At 45.6% G+C, this 24,861-nt stretch overlaps 1 protein-coding gene across 2 annotated transcripts in view; it reads right to left on the bottom strand.

The window, feature by feature from the left end:
* Positions 1-14,318: 14,318 nt before the first annotated feature.
* MICOS10 (mitochondrial contact site and cristae organizing system subunit 10) overlaps positions 14,319-24,861 on the bottom strand; it is a 36,562-nt gene continuing 26,019 nt past the window's right edge. Inside the window, exons 2-5 of one of the 2 annotated variants that reach the window (XR_009539301.1) lie at positions 18,056-18,103; positions 16,749-16,858; positions 14,678-14,754; positions 14,319-14,568 (exon numbers count right to left, since the gene is read on the bottom strand). Coding sequence is in view for 1 of the 2 variants with exons in the window: in XM_060142784.1 (XP_059998767.1) it covers positions 14,554-14,568; positions 16,749-16,858; positions 18,056-18,103 (173 nt within the window). In the remaining variant the exon portion in view is untranslated. The remainder of the gene's footprint in view (positions 14,569-14,677; positions 14,755-16,748; positions 16,859-18,055; positions 18,104-24,861) is intronic. The other variant, XM_060142784.1, reaches the window with a different exon arrangement.

The raw sequence follows: 24,861 nt of genomic DNA on the forward strand, positions 1-24,861 counted from the left end.
GCTCGGCTGGGCTGCGCTGCGCGCTGTCTGCGGCCCCGGGCGGGCGCGCGGTGCGGGGGAGCGGCGAGCCGAGCGGCTCCGACGTCAGGGGTGTCTCCGCTCCAAATAGGGAGCGAGGGCGGGGGCAGTGGAGGGAGGGACGCGAAAAAGAAAGAGCGGGCGGGCGCGCTGGGCCGCTCCCTCCGGGCGCGCAGGAGGGGGCGCCTCAGCCGCCCGGGGCCCCGGCCCCTTCTCCTCGTCGCCCTCGAGCCCCGGGCCGGGCTCCGGCGCGGTCCGACGGCGCGGCGGAGCTACCGGGGCCGCCCTGATCGGCGCCCTAGGGGCAGGGCAGAGAGCCCGGCGCCCCGGCTCGTTCTAAAGCGCCCTCCGCCGGATTTCTCTGCGCTCGGACTTCTCTCTCAACTTTCCCCCAGCCCGGCCATCGGGCCGTGCCAGGCCTCCGGGTGACAAAGATGGAAGTATTCCTTTTTGTGGGAACCGGGTGCTGCAGTCTTGCTCCGAGGGTGTGGCGCCCCAGTCCACCGAGCCGCGGCACCAGGAGACTGTCCTCCCTCAGTCCTGCGGTGCGCCCAACCTATCCGCTCCCGGCCGTGCGACCCGGGGCTGGTCCGCGCTCTTAGTTCCCTAGTGTCACTTGACCTCCGCCCGGCCTCGCCTCAGCGCCAGGCACTTGGCTTAAGTGTGCAGAGAAGGGTCTGAGCGTCCCGAGAAGGACTATCCGGAACGTCGGAAACTGAACTCACTTCTCTGACTCCTGGGAAGAGCAGAGCGCCCAGCGCGGCGTCCCAGCCTCAGCTGTTGGGTACGGGGGTACCCAGCTTAACAGCCTGTACTTGGGCACTCGGGCGGGTTTCGGTCGTGCCCTCTCTGTTTGGTGTGCCAGTGAAGTGAGAAAATAGCTTTGCTCCTGGAAAGTAGTAGCCCGGTCCTGAGACAAGATTTAGGAATTTTGCGTTCTACCACAGTGGTGGGTGTCCATGCATCTCACCCCAGCCTGGCTGGAAGCCCCCAGATGGAAGCAGCCCTGCTCATCCAATGTCACAGGTTGCCGAGCATCCCGGTGGCTCCTAGTGGCCTGTCGATAATTCCATGGTGTACACTGACCTATCTGCCTCTCCAAACCCAGTATTGCGTCTCTATGCCTCCTAGCTCTTGCTTGTGCTGTTCCCTCTGCCTGGGGTTCCCTTCCCCTCCTTTCATCTCCTAGTAAAGGCATTCTTCAAGCACCAGATTGGAAAGCCTTCCCAAGACCCAAGTAGCATAAACCCCTCCCTTCTACGGTGTGATCCTGGAAGCACAGGATACATACCCTCTGTTCATGGTAATTTCCCTCTAGACTAGTTGATCTCTTTCCTCCACTTGACTGTGGGCTCCTTGAGGGCAGGGATCACCTGTGTCAGTGTCCCCAGGGCTTGGCAAACAAGGGGTACAATATATTTGGCTGAACTAAGTAATTAATATCCCCCATAAATGTTTCCGTGAGTATAACTGTAATAATGCTCATAATAGCTCAGGCATATTGAGCACCTTCCTATACTACGTGCCTGGTCCCATTCTAAGCACTTTCCACGCACACAATAAATCTGTGAAATAAACAGTATTGTTATCCCCATTTCATAAGTGAAAGTACCAAGACCAAGAGAGAGAGGTTAAGTAACTGGCCTAAAGCCACACAGTAAAGGGGATGCCAGCTACCGTCTGCTGGAGGAACACATCCCACCAGGTGTAGCCTCACTGCCTGGTACACAGTAGGCACTCAGGAGACACTGACCATTGTGCTCACCACTGCCACTCTCAATGTGCATCCCAGGTGGGGTGGGGACTGGATGTCTACATTTTGTAAGAACCCACCCCACTGTAAGAAGCCAATTGGGTAGCCTGATGAGTTTGTCAAGTCATACAGACAGCCTGAAGTAGAAGCCCTTGACAGTTCAGCCACCCAGCCACCTAATCAAGGACATGGGGTTTGGGATTGGGTCACACCTGTCTGGTGAAGACTGGTAATTACAGGAGGGCTACCATGTGAACAAGGGGTCTGGAAAGTAACTTGTTAATACTATCAACAGCTATCACTTTGTGCCAGGCATTATACCAAGCACTATGCCTGCTTTATTGTATGGAAACCTGACCATAATCCTATCATTATTCCCATTTTACAGATGAGAAAAATCAAGGCATCAGAAGCCTAGTTACCTGCCCAAGATCACACCACTAGTGATGGACAGAGTCCAGACTTGAATCCAGACCCAGCAACTGCAAAGCCCCTGCTCCTTTGCCCACCACACCCTCTTGACTGCCTCAGAGCCCCTCCATCAGGCTGCAGCAAGGATGCTGCACCACCAGGACCCAGGGTGGTGGGGCCCCAGCAGGAAAGGCAGAACCTGTCACGTCAGAGTCTCCAAGCACACGGAGATGCACCTGGTTGGCAGCGGTGCGCCAGTTGCCCCAACAGGCCTGGCTGGCCCTGGGCACGGGCTTGAAGCCAGAGCCTGCTGGCCCTGGGCCAGCCTCTTGGGGCCGAGGTAATGTGGGGCCCAGAGCTGGGGTAGAGGGCTGAAAGCTCTCTCCCCAGCTCATTAGCAAACATCTGGGCTCAGGAAAATGACCGACCTGGAATGTGACTGGGCTACGGGGAGCTGCTCCCTCCCCAGTCCTGGGAATGTGAGCTCCCTCCCGCAGGGCACGGGCTTGGGCCAGCTGTTTCCTCTAATCCCGTCAGCCTGGCCTCAACAGGGGTCCAAACCTCTGCACTCTCCCGGAGAAAGAGGGAAAACAAAAAAAGGCCTTCTCTCCCAGTCCGGCCCACTGACTCAGAAGGTTGGTATTGGGGCCTGAGACAACCACAGTCCCTCCCTCTTCTGCAAGATAAAGACCAAGAGAGTCCACATGTCCAAATGTGGAGGTGGAAGGGGCCGTGAGGACTCATCACGGAAGGTTCTGGAGTCTTCCTGCTTGGGTTTGAATCCTTGCTCCATCACCCACTGACTCTGTGCCAGTTGTTTCCTGTCTGGGCCTCGGTTTCCTTCTTTGTAAAGTGCAGCTGGTAACGGCATATACTCTCTAGAGTCGTTGCCGGGGCTCTCATTTATTTATTTATTTATTAACATAAACTTATTTATTTGTTTGTTTATTTTTGGCTGTGTTCCGTCTTCATTGCTGCACATGGGCTTCTCATTGCGGTGGCTTCTCTTGTTGCGGAGCACGGGCTCTACGTGCACAGGCTTCAGTAGTTGTGGCACGCGGGCTCAGTAGTTGTGGCGCACGGTCCTAGTTGCTCCATGGCATGTGGGATCTTCCCAGACCAGGGAGTGAATCTGTGTCCCCTGCATTGGCAGGCGGATTCTTAACCACTGCGCCACCAGGGAGGTCCCTCTCATTTATTTAACAAATACTTTTGTGCAGACTGTGTGCCAGGCACAGAGGTGTCAGGGACACAGTGGGCTGGACCAACAAGGTCCCAGCCCTCAGGAAGCTTCAGTTCTGCAACAGGGAGGTGGAGCGTGTACGGGTAAAGCAGAATGGGTTTCTCATCATCTAAGTGTCACGGAGGAGCTAAGCAAGCCAGAGTGAGTGATGGGATGGGAAAGCCTCAGAAGACATCTCAAGGAGGCGACGTTTACGGTAAGATTATGATTAGAAGGAGGCAGGATTCAAGGAGATAAATGGATGCAAAGTGCTCGGCACAGTTCCTGGAAAATAGCACGTGCTCCAGAAAATGAAAGCTATTTTAGGGAGGTGTATAGCAGAGAGAAGGCAGGGAGTCAGAGTCCCTGGATCAAACCCAGGCTTTAGCACAAAGCTTTCTCACCTCACTCAAGTAATGCACGTCCTGAGCCTCAGTTTCCTCATCTGTGAAATAGGAATTTTAATAGTGCCCAAGCGCACGCTTACTGGGAGAATTCACTGAGGGACGTGTGCGTGAAGCACAGAGCCTGGCACCAGCTCGGCCCTTAGGAAGTGAAAGCTACTAGTGTCGTCTTTTCCTTTCCCACGGAGGAAAAGGATTTGCCTACGTTCACTCAGAGAGCCAGTAGCAGATCCAGGAGCAGAATCAGATCTTCTAACTCTGAGCCCACCCCCTGGGCTGGCTCTTGCCTCCTCCTGTCCCTGGGGGCTCAGAAAGCCTCTGGGCCCCATCTTGGGCTCAGAGAAAGCAGGAGGTGACAGTGCACTATAGGGTCTGCCCCTGAAGGCTACTGAGGGTGTGGGAGGTATGGCGTTGGCCGACTGGAGAGCAGAAATGAGGCTCCAAGGGGAACTTGTCCCCTGGAAAAATGTCAAATGCCCTTTGTAGGTAGGATGGGAAACCAAAAATCTAGAGGGATTAATTGCTAAGAAGGGGGAGATGAGAAGAGAGGAAGGTCAGAGATGAGATCTAAATTCGGGGAATTTCAGAGTGGAAATTTAAACTCAAGTCGGTCTGACTCCAAGGAATGTCCTTTCTCCACTCCAGAGAGGCAGTGGTGGTTATGGCTGTTTCCTCATCTGTAAGAATGAACATACCGACGTCACCAGGAATGTGACCTAAATGCCAGGGACAGGGTGCCAGGGGCTACCCCCAACCCCTCACTTTGCTCCTTGTTTGTTTGCTTCCTCCCGCCATCACTCTCCCTGTTTCTTCAGCTGGGGCTGCCTGACCCCACGGTAACAACCCACCCACCTCCAAGTGACAGCACCAGAGCCGGGCTCTCAGGGAAGGGCCTTGTGCCTGGAATTCCTCCACCCTGTGGCTGTGGTAAACACGGTGAACAGGGCTGCCAGGGTGGTGGGCAGCGTTAGGCAAGTCAATTCTTTTACAATGTCCCTTCTCCGTTGTTTCTTCCATTTCTCAGCTCCCAGCAGCCCATGTATATCCACAGAGAGCAGGAGAATTTTTCTCTCTACTAAAGAGTTGGTCCTTCTGTATTTAATATCCCACAGAACAGCTTTTTTTCCGTAAGGTTTTTGTGTACCAGATAAAGTCTTTGAAAACTCTTCCTGTTAGGAACATGGGTATTGGAGAACTGGAAGGCACAAAAGAATATCACCTGGGTGTCTGTGCAGCCCATCTACCAGGGAACCAGCTTCCAACCACACCCACCAGTCAACACAAGGTACCTCAGCAGCCAAGTCTGTCCTCCATGAACCTGTCCTCCTGTGGCCGAGTGACACCTGACCCAGGCTGGGCCAATCAAGTCCTCTCTCTGAGGAATCCAAACAGAGAGGCATGGGGACTGTGCCAGGGAGCTGAATCGCATTAGGGGCAGAATTCTAGAGCACTCTGGCTGCTGAAGGAGCTGATGAGGGGCTTGGTTCTCGCCCCTCTGCCCTTGATGTTCACCTTTCCCTGGACTCTCTGAACTTCTCCAGTATCTTACAATTTTAAGCTGATTGGAAGGAGTTTGTTGCCTACCTCCCCAAGTCTTGATTAAAACAACCTATTTTTTTTGACCACTTACTAAGTGTCCAGCGCAGCATCAGGAACTGGAAACAGAGTAAGGCATAAGGCCTGCCCTGGAAGGGAAAAGGGCAGACACACTGACAATGGGAAGTAGAGGAGCAAAGGAAAAGCTCATTGGCAGGGAAGCTGCCCAGGCATGAGGCCAAGGGGTTCAGAGAAGGCAGCAGTCCCAAGGAGCTGGCATGCCTAGGAAAGGCTTGCTGGAAGAAGGAGGATTTAAACAAGGGCTCTGAGGTATGAGCAAGACTTCGACAAGTCGAGAAAGCAGTCCACGCTAAGAAAGAAAGGGCCCGGAAAAAGGGTTTTGCGCTGGACAAAGATGTGGCCCTCAGACCTTCAGAGCACCACAAGAAGAGACCATTAACACACACTTTCTGGATTGGCCCAGATGTAGCCTCAGAATCCTTCTTAACACAGCTCCTCTAGGCAGTCACCAAAATGGATACATTTGGCTTGTGAAATAAACGTATTTGTTTGAATGAATTTGTCACTCCTAGGAAAATGTGTTTCAGGAATAGATAGCTAGTTTGATTGAAATAGAGGTAACAGACTAACATTCAGTTTCTCAGTGAATATTTATCGAGTGCCTACTATGTGCCAGGCTGTATTCAGGTACTAAGGATACGGCAGTAAAGAAGGAAACTCCAAAATAATAAAAATATCTACCCTCAGGGAACTTACATTTTAGTGGGAGGAGACAGACAACCAACAAAATAGCAGGTAAAGATACAAACTGTGAGATCATGATAAAGGCCAAAGAGAGAAAGCAGAGAAGTGTGTTGGGGGGGTGGGGCGGGGGGGGGTGAGGATTACAAAAACCAGAGCAGTCTGGAAGGGTCTCCCTGACACACACTGAGTAAAGACTTGAAGGAGATGAGGGAGCGAGTTGTGTGGACACCCGGGAGAAGAGAGAGAACATCCAACGTGTTCAGACACAGCAGGGACAGAAGGACTGCAGCAGAGGAACAGGGAGCTGGTGGTAGGAGTCAAGGTCAGACTGGCACCAGATCACATAGGGTCTCAGAGTCCACTCTACTGACTTCAGCTTTTTTGCCAAGTGAGATGAAGGCTTTGAGCAGAGGACTGACATAATCCAGTTTATGTTTTAACACTGGCTGCTGTGTGGAGAATAGCTTTAAAGGGGGCAATAGTAATAATATAGTCTAACATTACTATACACCAAGCACTGTCCAAAAGGCTTTTCATATGTTCTCATAGTAACATTTTGAGGTGGGTATTAGCATCATTGCTCCCATTTACAGATGAGGAGACTGAGGCATGGACAGAGCAAATAACTTCCAAGGCCCCATAGCATCGAGTAAGTGTCAGAATTGGATTCAAACCCCAAAAGTGTGGGCTCCAGAGCCCCTGCTCTTGGCCTCTATCTTACTCCATGGATGGGGTAGGAGCATACAGTAGGTGGTAGAGATAGGGGCTACATGGTAGAGGACCTTCAATGCTAGGCTAAGAAATGTGGACCGATATTTTGTGCATTATCGGGGAACCATCGAAATTGTCTGAACAGAAAACAACACGCATTAAACCGAGTTAAAACTGGTAGGGGGAGAGGCTGAAGGCTGGGAGGCCCCTGGAAGATCTGCAGAGATTCTGGCAAAGTGAGAGCAAGCCCCAAGGGTCCCCTTCCTCAACTAAACTGAGGCTTTACAGATCACATGTCCAGGCCAAAAAGAAGTATTATGGCTGCTTTCTGGGGCCAAGGGAGAGGTGTCACTAGATGTGGCCACTAATTGACATGTTCTATGCCTCACCTTCTGTGGCTCTATCTCCCGGTCTTCAAGAAGGGTATCTACATAGATTAAGGAAAGTCTATAATTACCTTGATATTCCTTGACAAGAGGACTTTTCCTGGTAAAAACAAAGCAGAACTTGGGTTTTATCCATGAAGTCCACTATAGAGAAAAGAGGAAGTAAAGTGGTGGGCCTTCTCTTTGTTTCTGGGGTGTGAAAGAGTCTGTCATGGGATATCACAATTGATAAACCTCCAGCTTAAAGGGGGATGATTCTTTTGACAATAATTTGTTACATAATTGATTATAAGAGAATCTTATTTAGCTGGCTATTTTACTTTTCTCCTCAAGAACACAATGCCTGACCTCACATTTGTACTGTGTGACAGGAAGGGATCATTACAACTGTCTTACAATGAGGCCCAGAGAGATCAAGTGACTTGCTCATGATTACATAGTGACCTAGGGAAGCAGCTCAGATGAGAACAGAGGATGCTCTATGGTAAGAATTTTGGGAAGCCTTTCTTCCAATTGAAAGTCACTGACCCATAGAAATGACCAGTCAGGGCCACCCACTTAAAAAGTAACTTAATTTAGGGGTTTTAAAAATATAGGAAACATTAGGACTTCCCTGGTGGCGCAGTGGTTAAGAATCCACCTGCCAATGCAGGGGACACGGGTTTGAGCCCTGGTCCGAGAAGATCCCACATGCCGCGGAGCAACTAAGCCCGTGCACCACAACTACTAAGCCTGCGCTCTACAGCCCGCGAGCCACAACTACTGAGCCCGCATGCCACAACTACTGAAGCCCGCGAACCTAGAGTCCGTGATCCACAATGAGAAGCCCACGCACCGCAACGAAGAGTAGCCCCCACTCACCTCAACTAGAGAAAGCCCGCGCACAGGAATGAAGACCCAACACAGCCAAAAATAAAAATTAATTAATTTTAAAAAAAATCAGTACAAACTCGAGGACGCACACACACACCCCTATTCCCTAGCTCCATCTGCTGAGAGGCCTAGAAGCAATGACACACTAATAGCAATGAGCACACTTACTGATCTTGGTTTCTAACTACCATTCTCCACTAAAAGGAATTAGGGCTCCTTGGGGAAATGGCTGACTCCAAGGGTGGGGCAAAGCAAATACAAGAAGAGTCTGGAATATCTCGTGCTTAAAGAATGGACTAGGTATGCCAAAGGATACAGGCAACAGCTTGAAAGAGCTCCTATTAGACAAATCTGAACAATTTGAGGAATAAATATTGACAGTAATGGATTATAAACAATTTAATAAAACAAGAATCCACAAGTCCACACTGACATAAATTAATGATCAAATAAATGGGGGGAAAGGGAAAGTTCTTCCTCATAGAATGTCAAATAATAAGGAGTAATGAATTTAGAAAATTATCAATGGATGCTAAAACTATGATAGTTTGATAAGGAACAGGAATATTTACAGCCTCAAAAGTATCTCACCACAACTTATTTATAAATTACAAAGAGAAAAATAACAAATTTACAGTGGAGAAACCAGGCAAACACCACTTTAACTAAGTGACCAGAGTTCACATCACTAATGTTGAGACAAATGGACATCATGTGCCTCCTGATATGATGTACTGAAAAGGACACAACATCACCTGTGCCAAAACTGCAAAACCTGAATCTAATCACGAGGAAGCATCAGACAAACCCAAACTGAGAAACATTCCACAAAATAACTGGCTTGCACTCTTCAAAAATGTCAAGATCAAGAAAAAAAGCTGATGAACTGTTCTGGATTAAAGAAAGAGACTCGACAGCTAAATACAATGCATGACCCTGGATTGGATCCTAGACTGGGGAAAATCGATAGACAATATATTGTTTTGACAATTTACAAAATTTGAACATGTACTGTGGATTAGATACTATTTTTATCAACGTTAATCGCCAGATTTTGGGACTTCCCTGGTGGCACAGTGGTTGAGAGTCCACCTGCCAGTGCAGGGGACACAGGTTCGATCCCTGGTCCGGGAAGATCCCACATGCCGCAGAGCAACTAAGCCTGTGAGCCAAAACTACTGAGCCCACGTGCCACAACTACTGAAGCCTGTGTGCCTAGAGCCTGTGCTCTGCAACAAGAGAAGCCACCGCAATGAGAAGCCCGCACACCACAACGAAGACCCAACGCAGCCAAAAATAAATAAATAAAATTTTAAAACACTGCCTGATTTTGATAACTGCACTGTGGTTATATAAGAGGATATCCTTATTCTTAGAAAATACACATTGAAGTTAGGGGTAAATGGGCGTATCTCCAACTTCTCTCAAAAATACTATACACACACCAAGAATGATAAATGAGAAAAAATGTGAACAATTGGTAAACATGGGTAAAGGGTACAAAGGAATTCCTTGTATTATTTTCACAACTTTTCTGTATCAAAATCAAAAGTTATCAAAAAATTTAACCCCTTAAAAGTAAAACATAAAGGTAGTGAATATTACCAGTATACTTTATAAAAAGTGTTTCCATTTTCTACCTGGTGATAGGGGTGCATTTTACTGTCTATCAATTATGTCTTTAAAAAAAAAAAAACTAGGGCTTCCCTGGTGGCGCAGTGGTTGAGAGTCCGCCTGCCGATGCAGCAGACTCGGGTTCGTGCCCGGTCCGGGAAGATCCCACATGCCGCAGAGTGGCTGGGCCCGTGAGCCGTGGCCGCTGAGCCTGAGCGTCCAAAGCCTGTGCTCCGCAATGGGAGAGGCCAAAAAAAAAAAAAAAAAAAAAATCTGTTTCCTCATCTATAAAATGAAGATAATAGTACTTCTCTCACAGAATTGTTGTAAAAATTAAGTATCATGATATACATAAAGCCTTAGAATAGTAACTAGCACACAGTAGGTGCCCAATAAATGCAAACTATTATTAAGTATTCATTTGAAGTGATCAAATTAAGTTCTGCCAGGCTCAATCTGGCTAGACCAGGAATAAACATGAGTGACAGCTGATAATGAGCTCCTTTTTCTAGTCCCAGTTTCTTCCCTATTAAAGGCTCATCTTCTGCCCACTCCTGAACTCCTCCAGAATTCTTTTTTTTTTTTTTTTTTTTTTCTGTACGCGGGCCTCTCACTGTTGCGGCCTCTCCCGTTGAGGAGCACAGGCTCCGGACGCGCAGGCTCAGCGGCCATGGCTCACGGGCCCAGCCGCTCCGCAGCATGTGGGATCTTCCCAGACCGGGGCACGAACCCGTGTCCCCTGCATCGGCAGGCGGACTCGCAACCACTGCGCCACCAGGGAAGCCCCCTCCAGAATTCTTGACATCATCTTCCCCTACTTACATCTTCTGGCTCTGAACTCAAGTGATAATCACACTATTGAAGCCAATTATCCTGAATGCAAATGCTCCGGCCTTGTCCTGTTTCCTACCACGCCAGAAGCCCCTGGAGCTCTCGGGTTCCCGTTCTGTTTCTTCAGTGTCCTTTTCCCTCCTTCCCCTCTTGGCACAGCACTGAGGCCGTGTGCTCAGTAAGTAACTCTGGTCTTTGAAAAGCTCAGGTGGAGTTTCAGGAGGCTTTACTCGTGCATGTCTCAATGGAGTAGGGTGAAAACAAATGACACTGATGCTTATTCATGAAGATGCACAGTATAGTGTTTTCCAACAATTTTTAGGCTTTTAATCACCAGGAACTCATTTGAGACACCCATTCTCTCCCTCAGATCTTGCTAACTTAGACTCAAAGAGCCAACTCCTTGAACCCAAGGATTATGCCCTCTTCCTGTTCTAGAACAGTCCCCTGACTACCTACCATTAATACCATGTGCTCTATTCTGATTCAAATAGCAGCATCTGCTTTTTAAATACTTGTGTTAGCATATATATTTGACCCACAATGTCTGTAAGGTAGAAATCATCCTTTCCTCTCTTTACAGATAAGGAAACTGAAGTTTGAAGAGACTAAGCAACTCCCACCGTCACATGGCAAGTTAAGTGGTGGAGGAGGGACTCAGACCCAGGTCGTCCAGCTGGGAACCCTAAGCTCTTCCCGTGGAGGCCCTGCCCCTCCCTTGTTCCCTGCTCCCTGCCCGTGCCCTCCCTTCGAGGCACTTTACTGCTGGAGCAGTCACCCTGACTCTCACCCATGTTCCACACAAGACCGCTCAGCAAACACGGGAACGTCTGCCCTGCTCCTGCCAGGTCTGTTTACCCCAGCATCATACTTTAGTGTCCGAGGGGAAGTGGTGTTTGCAGCACACTTAGAGAAAAGAGTGGTGATAACTTCCAGATGAGCTTGTGATTCTAAATTTAACATTCCTTTCGGTACTGAGAATTTCCACTTTCCCCCTTCCACCCCTTGGCATTTATGTAATTATAAAGCATGCCACAGGAGATCGTTTGTCTCAGCACCACTCGGGATGAAGGTTGTTCCAGCCCCATCAAGTACATCCTTGTGGAAAGACTTTGCAGAATTTATTTGGACAGGTTCAAAAATAGTCCTTCAACAATACAATCAGATTGAACCATGACAAGTAAAATATAATTATGGCTTGGTTACATTAAAAAAAAAAGTAAACAGTGAGGTTTGGGAAAACTAAAAGCAAAAGTACATAGATATTTCCTTCATCCCCAATTTCTGCATCTCCTGCAAGCAGGATTTCAAGACTGCATCCGTGGATCTTTTGAAATGGGTGAGAGAGGATGACAATCAAGGAGACAGCTCAACAGAGTGTGTTCTGAGGCCATTTCTCAGAACAAAGGCATACTTCTGCACAAGGCAAATGCAGCCTGATAAAGGCTCCCCCAGTGGGTTCTCAGAATGCCAAAGTCATTCACCTAAATGAGTTCAAAATACATATTGTTCTGGGCCAAATTATACAGTGTCAAGTTCAGACTGTATGGATTTATATATGTTGGCAGGGCAGGCCACTTTTGGGGCGCCACAGCTTTATCCCAGTATCCTGTGCCCAGTTGGGTTCCCATCACTCTCTCCCCAAACCCATGAATTTCCTTGTATTTGGTTCCAGAAGTGCAGACAAAAAGCAAAGTTTCACAGGCCCACAAGGGAACAGGGCCCCAGAGGACTTGAATTTCTGATGAAACTTAAAGTAGAACAGAATGTGTGCCTTTGCCAACAAGCTGGGACTTTCTGAAAGGTGATTTGAGACGGGAGCAGGGAGAGGGGACAAGATCGAGCATTGTGCTTTGGGCCAGTCTCTGCTAAGAGCTACAAGGCGGGAATACAAAGCACTCTGGAGTTAAAGCAAACAGCCAATGCTTCCCTTGGCTGGCCTTTGCCCAGAACTATTCCCTCACAGAGCTCAGTTTCTCAAAACACACAAGTGGTGTTTCAAAGATGCCGGGCAAAGGGGTCCATCCGAATAAATGCCTAAAACCTAATAACGAATGACATAGAGAAGTCTGATTCCAGTGTCCATTTCCACTCCATATTCTACTGACACATCTAGAGAATTAGTGGGCATGCTGTGTTTTCTGTTTTTGTCTTTTTTCGGAGGGGACCTGTTATTCTCTCTGCCTGAATAAAGATGGAAGAATTGGGAGGAAACAGTAACTTTTAAAGCGAATATGGAGAAAAGTGTAAGAGATGAAACGGGTTGTAAGGTTATTTTTCTTTCAATTACATGAGTATCTTGATCATGGAATGAAGAGGGCAGAGTGAAAAGCAGCGGAATGGCTATGGCAGGCCAGGGCCATGACTTCCAGTCCTGGGCTCAGGCCCATCTTTGGGCTTCAACTGATCCAAAGAAATGAAAAAGCCCAGAGAGCAGAGGAGCCTGGACAGTTTGTAGGGCCGAGAGCCACTGCTGCCTGTTTTGGTCCAGAGTTTAGCACACCTTTCTGGGAAGGGGGCTGGGGTGCAGGACGAGGAAGGAAAAGGGGAGAAGGTATACCTACACTTACAAGAATTGTCTAATCACTGTTCCTGAATTGGGGTCAGACACCAGCTCCACCCTGATGCCCACCCCATCCCTCCACACCTCTCCTGCCCCTGCATACTCGGGCTATACTGACCTTCTTGTGGTTCCCCAACAATAAAACGCATTGCCATGATTCTGAGCCTTTGCAAAAGCTACCTTCCCTCTCTTCCTGTCTGTCTGGAAGGTCCAATGAACTTCAAGCTTCAGCCCGCGTTCTCCCCTCCTCTGCCAGGCCGTCCTAAGGAGACTTAGCTGCTCCTTCTCCTTTGCTCTCACTGCACTTTGTCTACACTACTCCTCGTCCAGTGTCAGAAAGGGTTTGAGTGTCTGTCTTTGCTTCAGACTCTAAGCTCCTTAAAGGGGCCTGTGTCTTGTCTCTCATCCATTTATCTCTGCTGCCTATAACAGTGCTCAGCTCACGGCAGATGCTCAATCAACATTTAAAGGGACAAGTGGGATCAAGTTCCGCCCATCTTAATTTTATTATAAAGAGGGAGAAATAAGATCTGAAAGACTGAGCTCTGAGATTCTGCACATTTTTAGAAGAAATTGCTACAATACTACTTTTGTGTCTAGCCTCCCTGGTTCAAGTGAAACCAAAGGTATAAATTCACAGAGGGGCATGAGTAGTGGCCCTTTTGTCCCCAGACTTCAGCTGCTATGTGAAGATGAAATCAACCCCAAACATGGCCTTCCGGCTAGCTGTGTGAGCCACGAGCTCTCCCCAGCCCCCAGGACAAAGCCCCCAGTGCTGAGGCCCGGACGGTGTCGAGCTCCTTGAAGCTGTGGGGAATCATGCCATCAATGGAGTGGGCCACTGACAGACACAGCGAGGTCCCATACCTGCCAAGACAGCCCACTACCCGACCTCAGCGCAGCAGACACAGCTGAGACGTGCCCAGCCAGGGCCGATGATGAGAACACAGGGTTTTAAAGAACGGCCAGAGCAAGCGAGGATCCTCAAGGCATTTGTCATCTTCTTCGGACAACGCGGCAGCACTCTCCAAGCTCCGATTTATGAGGTGGAAGCAGCTCTGAAACTACACGTTAAGGGGCGAGTGGGGAGGAATGCACAACGGCTGTGGTTCCAGTAAGGCTCTAAAGAGAGGCTGGGACCAGGCGGCTACAGCTGCTGGCAGTCCAAATATACTTTTCCTCCTGCTCAGAGACCCTTTAAAGGCAAAGAAACGCAGGCAATGCACTGGGCTGCCTATTTTTGTTTCATTTATTTCTTTCAAGACCACCTCCTTGCAATTTCCAGAGAGAAAATACAAAACAAGAAACAGACTTGGTTTCAAATACATAAACAGTGTGCTGGAGTTTAAAGCATTACTGATAACATTGTTACAGAAGAGTGTCAGCTTACTCCAGGGCACTTCAGTATTCCTGAGGAATAAACGTGATTTCTCTTTCCCTCCCACCGGGATGTTCTCAGACGTGAGTCACTGCTCCTGCTCCTGTAAGGAAGGACACTCAGGTTAGAACTGTGCACACAGCGTTCCGACAACCCTCTCTAACTTGCTGCTGCAGGTCAGACCCAGAGGACCGACGGGCCCCAAGCCTTACCACTCTGTTTGCTTTAAATCTGTCTCACAAAAGGACTGTATCCTTCCAGCCCAGGTTCTTCAGAGTGGCTCCTCAATCTTTGAGGGGGGAAAATAGAAAAGGAACGCAACAGGGCTGAACAGTCTGTACCTAGATAACTATATTCCTAAAACCCATCAAAGGGACGGATCCCAGCTGACTGGAAAGAGCATGGCTCTGGAATCAAATGGCCTACCAATGACAGGAACTTCGGCAAGTTTCTTAAACCTCAGTGAAATTCGGCCTTCTCATCTGCTGAATGAGGGTAGTAAAACCTCTCTCACAAATCTACTGGGAGAGAGGTCTAGAGAAAGAATGTAAGGATGGAGCGCCTAGGATGGTCCACAGGTCATAGCAGGCACTCCGCAAGCAATTACCATGATATGACTACATTGAAAAAGCCCCAAGTTGGGATTTTGTTCCTCTTTTCAGAGAATGGAGGATGACGACATCAAGGCACAGACGCCAGTTCAGATAAAGTTACAAAAGGCCATTTTGGAGCCGTACGCACAAGGCTGTAAATACTGTAACAATATTTTCCACAGTAACTCTCAGCCGTTAAATACATCCACATATAACCACCCCTGAGCCATTTATCCATGACAACTCGGTTTGGAACAATGAAAACATTTCAAACAATTAAAAGACCTGAAGCTCCTCTCCCTGTTCCTTTATGTTCTCCTCTAACTTCAGCCGTGGTGCCAAGAGAGCGAGGCGCCAGGGAGCAGTGGAAAGTGCCTGTCGTCAGCGCTGACGCCCCGCAGCTGCGCCTCTGCTCACTTGCGCTGTCCCTCTGATCAGCTCACCCTGGCTCTGGCGCGGGGACGGGGCATGACTACAGAGGGCCTGCGAGACGCCTGCCCGGCTTCCCCACTGGCCGACTCCCCTGCTCCCAGTCCCCTCCCCAGGCCCGCACCGGCTCTTCAGTAGGCAGCTGACCGTCTGAGCACGTTCTCAGATAGAGGCTGCCGAGCTGTGGTGGCATACTGTCATTTAAGATTCGGCCACCCTCGAGGCTACAGCTTTGGACCAGAACTGGGACACTCATTTGTACCTCCTTTTCTGTCCTACTTGTTATTATGGTGGAACAACGAACGAGTCTGTCACCCTTTCTTAGTTGGCCTCAATTATAATAACCAACATTTCTATTTATATATACATATAGCACCTCATAGTTTAAAAACATTTTCACATTTAATCCTCACAACAACCCTGTAGGCAGAAATTACTACCCTCATTTTACAGACAGAAAACAATCTCAGAAGTGAAAAACTCAAGAGCACATAGAAAGCAAGTGATGGACCAGGACTCACATCTGGGTCTCCTGGCTTCTATGCTCTTTCCACTGGCCCCCTGCTCCTGCCCAGATCACAGTGATTCTAGCTCAAGGGTAACCAAGAAAGTAGATGATTCTACACATCCAGAGAATGTGAAGCTCTTCATGAAGCTTGTGTTGCTATAAAGGTTATGCCTTAATAAGCCTGAGGCCGTTAGCACATCTAATAAGACATACAATTTATTTCATTCATTCATTTTACATTTATTTGAGCACCTACTTTGTTCCAGGCCCTGGGGATACAAAAATAAATACCACCTCTGTCCAAAGGGCTGCTACGCACAAAAACCTTAGGAACCGTGCTACCTCCTTCCTCTTGAGGCATGTGTTACACTTTTTCATCCTGTCTGCATCATTAAAAACCCATCTGTAGACAAGGACTTCGGCAGAATCATGTGGGATTCACAGTCAAGAACCTGCGCTCTTCAGTAGAAAGCAGAATAATGGCTGAGTTCAGAAGTCTTTAGGTTTAGCTTGAACGTGTGAGAGATGTTTACAGGGCACTCTGAGATCTCGAACAAAAGTGCTACCTACAGGTATCAGATATTTAATACGGATCTACTTTACCCTAAGGATAAACGCTGAGGCAGACTCCTGAGCACTTAGGATCTCGGTGGTGCCGCAGTGACATAACAGTGTATTTATCAACTATATGCGCTCTAAAGAATTCTGCGGGGACTCAGGAGAAAGAAAGAGAAATATCAATTCTGTACATACTTTGACATATTTTCCATGTAGAAGATATGGAGCCTGGAAATCATGCTGACAGTTGGAGTAGGCCATTCCCAAGCCCATTCCAGAGCCAAAGGCTAATGGCCACATTCTTCCTGGTGAGCAGAAAAGGAAAATCCCAATAGGGAACCATTAAGAGAAAATAAAGCTTTTCTCCAACTTAAATACATTTGCTTAGGGTTCAATAAATACTCCACATGCATCATACTGTTGACTACAATATGCCATACACTTCTGTCAACGTTTAATCACCAGCCAAAAAATGGGAAAGGGGGCTCTATTAAGTACCCATGCTGCTAGATTTGAGGTATTAATAAGCAATATGAAAACAGCAGACACAGTTGAACCTCTTAACTTTTCTATGTCAGTTCTAACCATTTGCTCATTTTAACTAACTCTTAAACTTAGAAATAAAACCACCTTTCGGTAAGGTCTTTGAATTTTTAAAATATATAAGAATTTCTGGAACTTCCCTGGTGGCACAGTGGTTAAGAATCCACCTGCCAATGCAGGGGACATGGGTTCGAGCCCTGGTCCGGGAAGATCCCACGTGCCTCGGAGCAACTAAGCCCGTGCGCCACAACTACTGAGCCCACGTGCTGCAACTACTGAAGCCCGCACGCCTAGAGCCCGTGCTCTGCAACAAGAGAAGCACCGCAATGAGAAGCCCGCGCACTGCAATGAAGAGCAGACCGCTGCCTCCGCTGCAACTAGAGAAAGCCCACACACAGCAACGAAGACCCAACGCAGCCAAAAATAAATATAAATAAATTTATTTTTTAAAAAATAGAATTTCACCAATATCTACATATTTTGATTTTAGTAAGTCATGAGGTTTTCTTAAGCCAGAAGTTCTTCCACAAAATGAAAGGGACATTTCCTGCCCTTTGCTTAGGAGAATTTTTGGCCAAAAAGCATGGGTATTTCTGGTCTACTTTTTTACTACCAGCAGGACTCTCGTTTTCAAGTTCCTTTAGAAAAAAATATAATTAATTAGAATTATCTGAGAGTGTAGATTTGGTCAAATGACTCACTGGCATAAAGTACAGGCTTTTTTTAATGAAGATATCAGGCACCCTGACTCAATGCTCAAGGGGAATTCTGGAGATGCCCAGCCCATTTTGACCTCTTTTGAGTCCATGGTCTTTGTCTAGCTCATTTTACAGAGGCCTACCTAAACCCATAAAAGGATGGACTGGCAGCCATGTAGCCATGCCTTCCAGAAGTGTCCCTGCCATGTGCACCTATACACCAGGACATTATGTTGTAAAGGTAGGAAGAGTCACACTTACTTTTAAAGAAGGTAAGTGAGAAAACAAGTCCTAATCCAAAACCAGTACCTACAAAGAGGGAGGAAAAACATGTTAAATATCTTAATAGTAATGACAAAAGCAAAACGAACATTTCATAAATGTGAACACCTATAAAACAGATTTTTTAATTTGGTAGAGAGATGATTTCCTCATTTCTAACCTTCCTTCTTGTTGTCAGAGGCTTTATCTATGCCTTTGGTCCCTTTGCCCCAACACGGGATAAGAACGTTCTTCACCATTCTGTCTAAACAAGTCTTAGGGGTGGGGGAACAAACCAGGAGGCAGTTCCCGAGTAGAGGCTCTCTGCACTGCTTGCGAACAGCGTCCAGCACCTTAGGCTCTCCCACCCACCTTCCGCAGCGGTGCCACAGCCAGCACATCAGAGAAACAATGTGAGCAGGAAGCTCCCCTTGTCGTTTCAGCACTTTGAGTGATGGCTACTTTTTGAGGAAGATGCAAAGGAGTGATCCAGAACAGTTGCCAAAGGTTGTCACAAGTCAAACACAAGTCAGAGTGTCCAGAGAGAGGGAAAGCACCTCCTCAAATGTGAAGATTAATCCCCTCTCCTCATTTTACTCATAGGGCATTTTTAACCACTATCTTTCAAAATAAAAGAACAAATGCAAGCCTCTTTTAATGATCTGGTAGAAAAAAAAAATTTTTTAATACCTAATTTTAAATCAAACTTCATAGGAACGTAAGCTTGGGGTTAAAAAAAGAATACAAAGAAGGTTAAATTCTCATTTTGACCAATATTTCTCAAACCTTGGTCACTGCTACAGTCATAATTTTTGCTAATGCGTACTTCATCTGAACACTTATTTTCTTTGAAAAAACCATCAATGTATGTATTTAATTATATAAATTCAACCTCAACTTAAATAATATTGGTATAATCATAGATCTGAGTGCTAGCTATATTTTTTTTCATAAGGTGTGTTAAAATGAATGTAGAACCATTAAAATAAAAACATTTACCTGTGGTACTACTTTAGGAAAAAAAATCATCTCACATACTGTAGAGATACATGTCCCAAACTTTGAGATAAATTTATTTTTCCATTATCAAAAAAGTAAGTTATACATGCCAAGGAAGACAGCTAAGATCTGATTTTTTTTCCCCAGACTTGACAGATTAATTGTTTTCAGACTCTTCAGAGTATTCTGATGCTCTTTACTAAGTGTCTGCTCCAAGGTCCAACAGAGACCCTGACCAACCTCTTTACAATTAAGCACCACATAAAAGTCCCAATTCTCACTTGCCTTAATGGTTTTCAAATATGTGCTGTTGAAATTCCAAGAGCTTCTTTCCTAACCATGAATTTAGGCTACTGCAGTGTGAACACTCAAAGTACTCCTCAGTCAGCAAACCTGACCTTTCTGCTCCAAACACAGAGAACTTCGTCTTGAGCAAACAAGCTAATCCACACCTTTTTTGCTTCACCTATGCAACAATCCAGCTGATGCTGGCCTGAAGAAAGTGTTTATGCTATTATCCAGAATGATTTCTGATAATTTTCTCTTACCGTCTATAGGTGGCCATGATGTGTGTTTCCTTCCTATGACTATATCCTATACAAATATGAATTTTAATTAAAAATCATTACTTTGTACTGTCCAATAGACTCTGCATTAGGTACTGGTGCCCAACTTTAAAATGCAACATTTGAAGATCACTCATGTCATCCCAATTTCTATGTAATTTAATATAATGATGGAAAACTCGTCAGTTTACAGACCACTATAGTTAACCTATTCAAGGCTGTTATAAAGAGAAGGAAAAGGAACAAACATCAGTATTTCCTATGAGTACCCAACATTCCTTCCCTACTCTACCAAAAAAAAAAAAAATTATCTTTTAAACCAAACACCACCCTGATATGGTATTACCCCCCAGTTTCCAGATGCAGAAAATAACTTGCTCAAGGACATGCTCAGTTAGTGGAAGAGCAATGAACTGGGCCCAAGTCTGTCAGACTCCAAAGCCACTATACCCACTATGTCCTGACACCGGATTCCCCTACAACTTAAACCCCTAAACAATCACTACCTCCAAGGGAAATTGGAGTGTCAAGATTTCTACTGCCAATGAAGTAGGGTACAGCCAAAAACCAAATTGTGCTTCCTATGCAACAGCCCAGAACACTAGGCAACCAGGGTAGTAACAAGTCTGCACAAGGCCAGATGGGCTTGTTCCGATTCATTCCCAGACTAATCCTACAGCACATGTCACAGACACAAGTCTACCTGGTAGGTGTGATTCAAGAACTTCAGGGAAATGGCAACTATCACGATCGATAGTCCTCAGCAAGAATCTGCTGTTGCTTGGTTTATAAAATGGCACAGGATTCAATTTCAAAGCAACTTGCCTCACCCCCTTGCAGCTGGAAGATGAGTAAGACAGTAAATTGGTACTAGAAAATGAGGTAAAGAATTTGGACTGGCCTACAGATTTCAAACCAGGCAATGGGATGGGGAGTTAGGCCAGTAAAAACATAATGGCTTACAATCTGAGCTTTTGGTCTTCTCCATCTGGAAGGCAACTTTTTGGCAAACAAATCAAAAGCCCAAAAGGAAAATATTTCAGCATTTTTCTTGTCCCTCTGATTCCATGCCTGTCTCTCCTATTTTCCCCCAAGGAAAGAAAGCTCTCTGATGCTCAACTTTTCCTAACAGTAGACCAAGAACGATGCTAAACCCACTGCTACCAGTATCACTCAACCACAAAGAGGAGAAATGCTTTAACATCAACCAGTACAGAGCAGAAAATCTTCCCTCTCTAGACTTCATTTAAGTTCAGGTATATGCCTGACCATCCAGTTTTGCTCCGATTAAAGGCATTTACCTGCAAGTATAAATATGAGATCAAAATTACAGTTCAGACTAGCCCAAAGACGGAGTGTACTCTACAGTCTTAGTTAAATTGGGCTGCTACATCTTCAATTCCTATGAGACTTTTCTTCTCCACTTCTATATTTTTAAGACACAAAATATCAAGTCTGTTCTCTTCAGAAAAAATAATATGGAAAATGATGTTTAAATGCCAACGTGTTACTTTAAGTTAGCTACCTCGGTTATTTAAGAGATAAACAGTGGTGGAACTGCTGATGAGTTTTACAGGTTCAAGTTCTCACATGCTCAATTTTCTTTTAAAAGGCAACATGTTGCTTCAAAGAAAGTCCCACCTGATTAGGGGACACCAACTCTGCAGCTGTTTCCACTAAAGATTGGCACCTCTAGGCCAGGTTTAAACTTCAAAACAATAAAACATGAAAGGTTTGTCTTACAATGAAAACAAACCAACATGGAAAAGAGAAGAGTTTTCTCTGCCTTTGGCCACTTTTTTTTGTTGTTGCATGACAAGTTCTCTTAGAAGAAAAAGCCAAAGGAAAAAGTACAAAGCATTTTTCACCTTCCCTGGAAGCAAATATTTAACTATGAATAAAATTTATATAACTCTGCCTCCCCTTTTAAGCCTGTTCTTTTGGCCCATGATGTCTGGAATGACAAATAACCCTAAAGTAAAGAAATGCCTGATTGTAGGTACACATCTTCCTAATGGCAAAGTCCACCAAGGGGGGTGGGGAGCAAGGCAAAGAAGCCAAAAAAACAACAAAAAAAAACCCCACCCCATAACAGAGAAGCCTTATGGAATTGACATTAGGCAGGAAGCCCGTGCTCTGAAACCATTTCTTCTGGAAAGGAAAAAGAATTGGCACAAATTCTTTCAAAAAGAAATTACTCTGAATCAATCTAACCCTGCACTTTAGGGCATGCTTAGTGCCCAAAAGGACATCATAAAACCAGCTAGTAGATAAACACACATTTTTAGAAAGAAGCAATTCCTTAACAATTCATCTGATACTATTTTAGTAACAAAACAACAGAGAACTTGCTCCACTAACTACATAAAAAATACTGCCTCATCACACCCCCAGGTGGAGTTTATAACAAATTTAAAAGAATAACAACCAACAGCAGGATACCAGTGTATACCCTAAGCCACACTTTGTGTGGGGGTGGGCAGAACTATGCTGATGGCCCTCACTGTGACATATGGACCATTTCTAGTTAATCAATGCAACTTTTAGGAAAGTCTTTGCTCTTACCATGCCATATATCATAAAGCTTGACTTCACTGAAATTACTGAGAAAGCAAACATAATCTGCAAGAATTAAGAAGCAGGCTACATAATCTGACTGCAGTCCTGGGGTAGAAATGTACTTTGAATTTTTTGGGGGGGCCGCACCGGATGGCATGGAGGATCTTAGTTCCCCGACCGGGGATCAAACCCAGGCCCCCTGCAGTGGAAGCGCAGAGTCTTAACCACTGGATTGCCAGCGAAGTCCCAGAAGTGTACTTTGGATATCAGTCCCTAAGCAGAACAAGTTGGGGCAATAAAGGTTCCTGTGGAATCAACTTTGTAGAAGTCGCAATTGCCAATGGACTTTCAACTGAGGAAGAATAACTCAGTGTTGGGAGAGGCATAAAAAAAATCCTTAGAAAGTCACTTAGAAAACATTTCTATGAAAAACTGATCATAGGGGAAAGAAGACCATAGACCCACTTTATTTATCAATAATTGATTATATAATTAAGATCTCACTCCAGCTTATAGTTAACATTTTAAACAAAGCTCCTAAATTCGTAAGTCTGATGTGTAGTTATCACTGCTAAATTTTCATCTGCATCTAAAAATTAAACTTGCAAAGCAACTCCATTTTAAGTTTATAATATAACAAGATGTATGAGCAAAACCTTAACTACCACATTCAACTGGCAGCTTATGAAGATGAGAAACTACAGGAACTACAAGCAAGGTTTCAAGATCCTAGGAGCCATGGGCCAAACAACTTTATTCTTAAATGTCTGAAAGAAAAGATACGGCTTCCAAAAAATGAGAGATTTACTCTCCCACTGAGTGGGATGGCAAGAGCACTGATGCTGTCACGAGACAGGCCCAGTTCAGACCGCTGGGCCATCCTCACCAGCCAGCTCTCTGACCTTAGGTCAGTGCTTTAACCTCGCCCGCCCTCAACGTGCTCATCTGTAGAGTGAAAACCATCTCCTAGGGTTGCTGTATTAGGAAAAGGTAAAGGTATCTGCAGTGTCTGACACAGACTTCAATAAAAAGTAGTAAGTTCTGCTACCTTTCTAAAAAAACTCAAAAGATCTCAAAACTGTAAGGTAATAGTTAAATCCTCTACTAAAACACAACTCCCTGGCTTGTGGAGGATCACATTGTGGGTGAACCACAGCTGAAAATCAGAATCTATTTTTCCCACTCTTTGCATAGTTGACTTTATTTCATAGGCATTAGCAACTGTTTATAGAAATACATCAGGTTTTGCTACACGTTTTTTAAAAAATAGGGGATTCCTTCAGACTCACTGCTGAACTAAAACATTTTGCTTTAAAATATAATAAAGATTTTCCTAGAGCTGTCTTGTGTTTAATAAAACTATATTTATGCTTTGAACATGGATTAATATGAAACTGGCCTATTTAGAATGGGTGTGCTTTCCTGTTCAATCATGTTTCTATCAACACTATTACAATCATCAAATGCATTTGTTGTGACAGACAAACAAGAACGTGCTTTTATAGAAAAGTACCCTTGGGACTGAGTTTGGTGAGAATTACATTTCCAAGAAACATTCCTGATTTATGAAAGATGCTCAGGGCCCAATTTATGAGGGGGGAAAAAATAGTTTTAAGTCAACTCCAAACTGTGTTACCTAATCCTTTGAGGCAAAGACAGACTGTCCCAGGTGTCCATGTGTAAATGCCAAGTCATGTGAATTAACCAAGAAAGTGCGCCAGACCAAAGGCCCAGAGATGGTAAATGTGGTCTGTGTTAATCAGCTTCTCACAAGTCAACATTGCTGCAGGGAATGTAGGAAATAGACCAAGAAGGTGGCTATTTTACAAGACCTTAACCTTCCTGTTGCCTATCGGACTAGACAGAGGCTGAAACATCTGTAGGAATTTCTAGGGTGGACATCAAATACCAGGATTCTGATCAGAACAAGTAAAGCAGTCAGCAGAAAGCAGTAAAGATAGGGAAGGTAAATGTGGAAGTCATTACTCGTGTGCTCTGCTTGAAGAAAAGCCAAACTCACAAAAAGGGTCCTTTTAAATGAGTGCATATAGCACATAATCTAGCTTTCAGAATTCTGACAGTCGTACAACTTTCCAAGAATGAAAAAAAGAAACATGGCTGTACACATTTTACTAAAATATAGTTAGTTAATTCACATGTGGGCATAGTATGTAGGAAAATGTGAAGATGCTCTGAAGATTAATTATTAGAGGGACATTGAAAATGAAGAATTATTAAGTTTCAATAAACACAATAAAAGATGCCATGTGTTACATTTATGGGGGGAGGGCGATTTGGAGGTACTAACACTGATAGAGTGGCAGGCACTGTACTACCGTTTCTATATATTATTTCATTTGATCTACAGAACCAGCTATGAGGTGTACTATGATCTTGTCTTACAGAAGAGGAAACAATGTAAAGGGGTTAAGTGACTTACCCAAGTACACACAACTAAAAAGGGGAATTCAAACCCAAGCTGTCTGACTCCAAAATCATGGCTCTTCCCTATCCGCAGAGATAAACCTCAGGGAGAGGTCAGGAGAGCAGCAGGGAGACTACTCTATTGTTACATGACACAAAGTGTTTTTCTGGATTTTCTGGACTGTAGTGCTCTGCATGGGTAATTTATGGCTATGTGACTCTTCAATCCCTCAAGAAAACAACAGAAACCACAGATGT

The sequence above is a fragment of the Lagenorhynchus albirostris genome, chromosome 2 (genome assembly GCF_949774975.1).
Source record: "Lagenorhynchus albirostris chromosome 2, mLagAlb1.1, whole genome shotgun sequence".
Lineage (NCBI taxonomy): Eukaryota > Metazoa > Chordata > Mammalia > Artiodactyla > Delphinidae > Lagenorhynchus > Lagenorhynchus albirostris.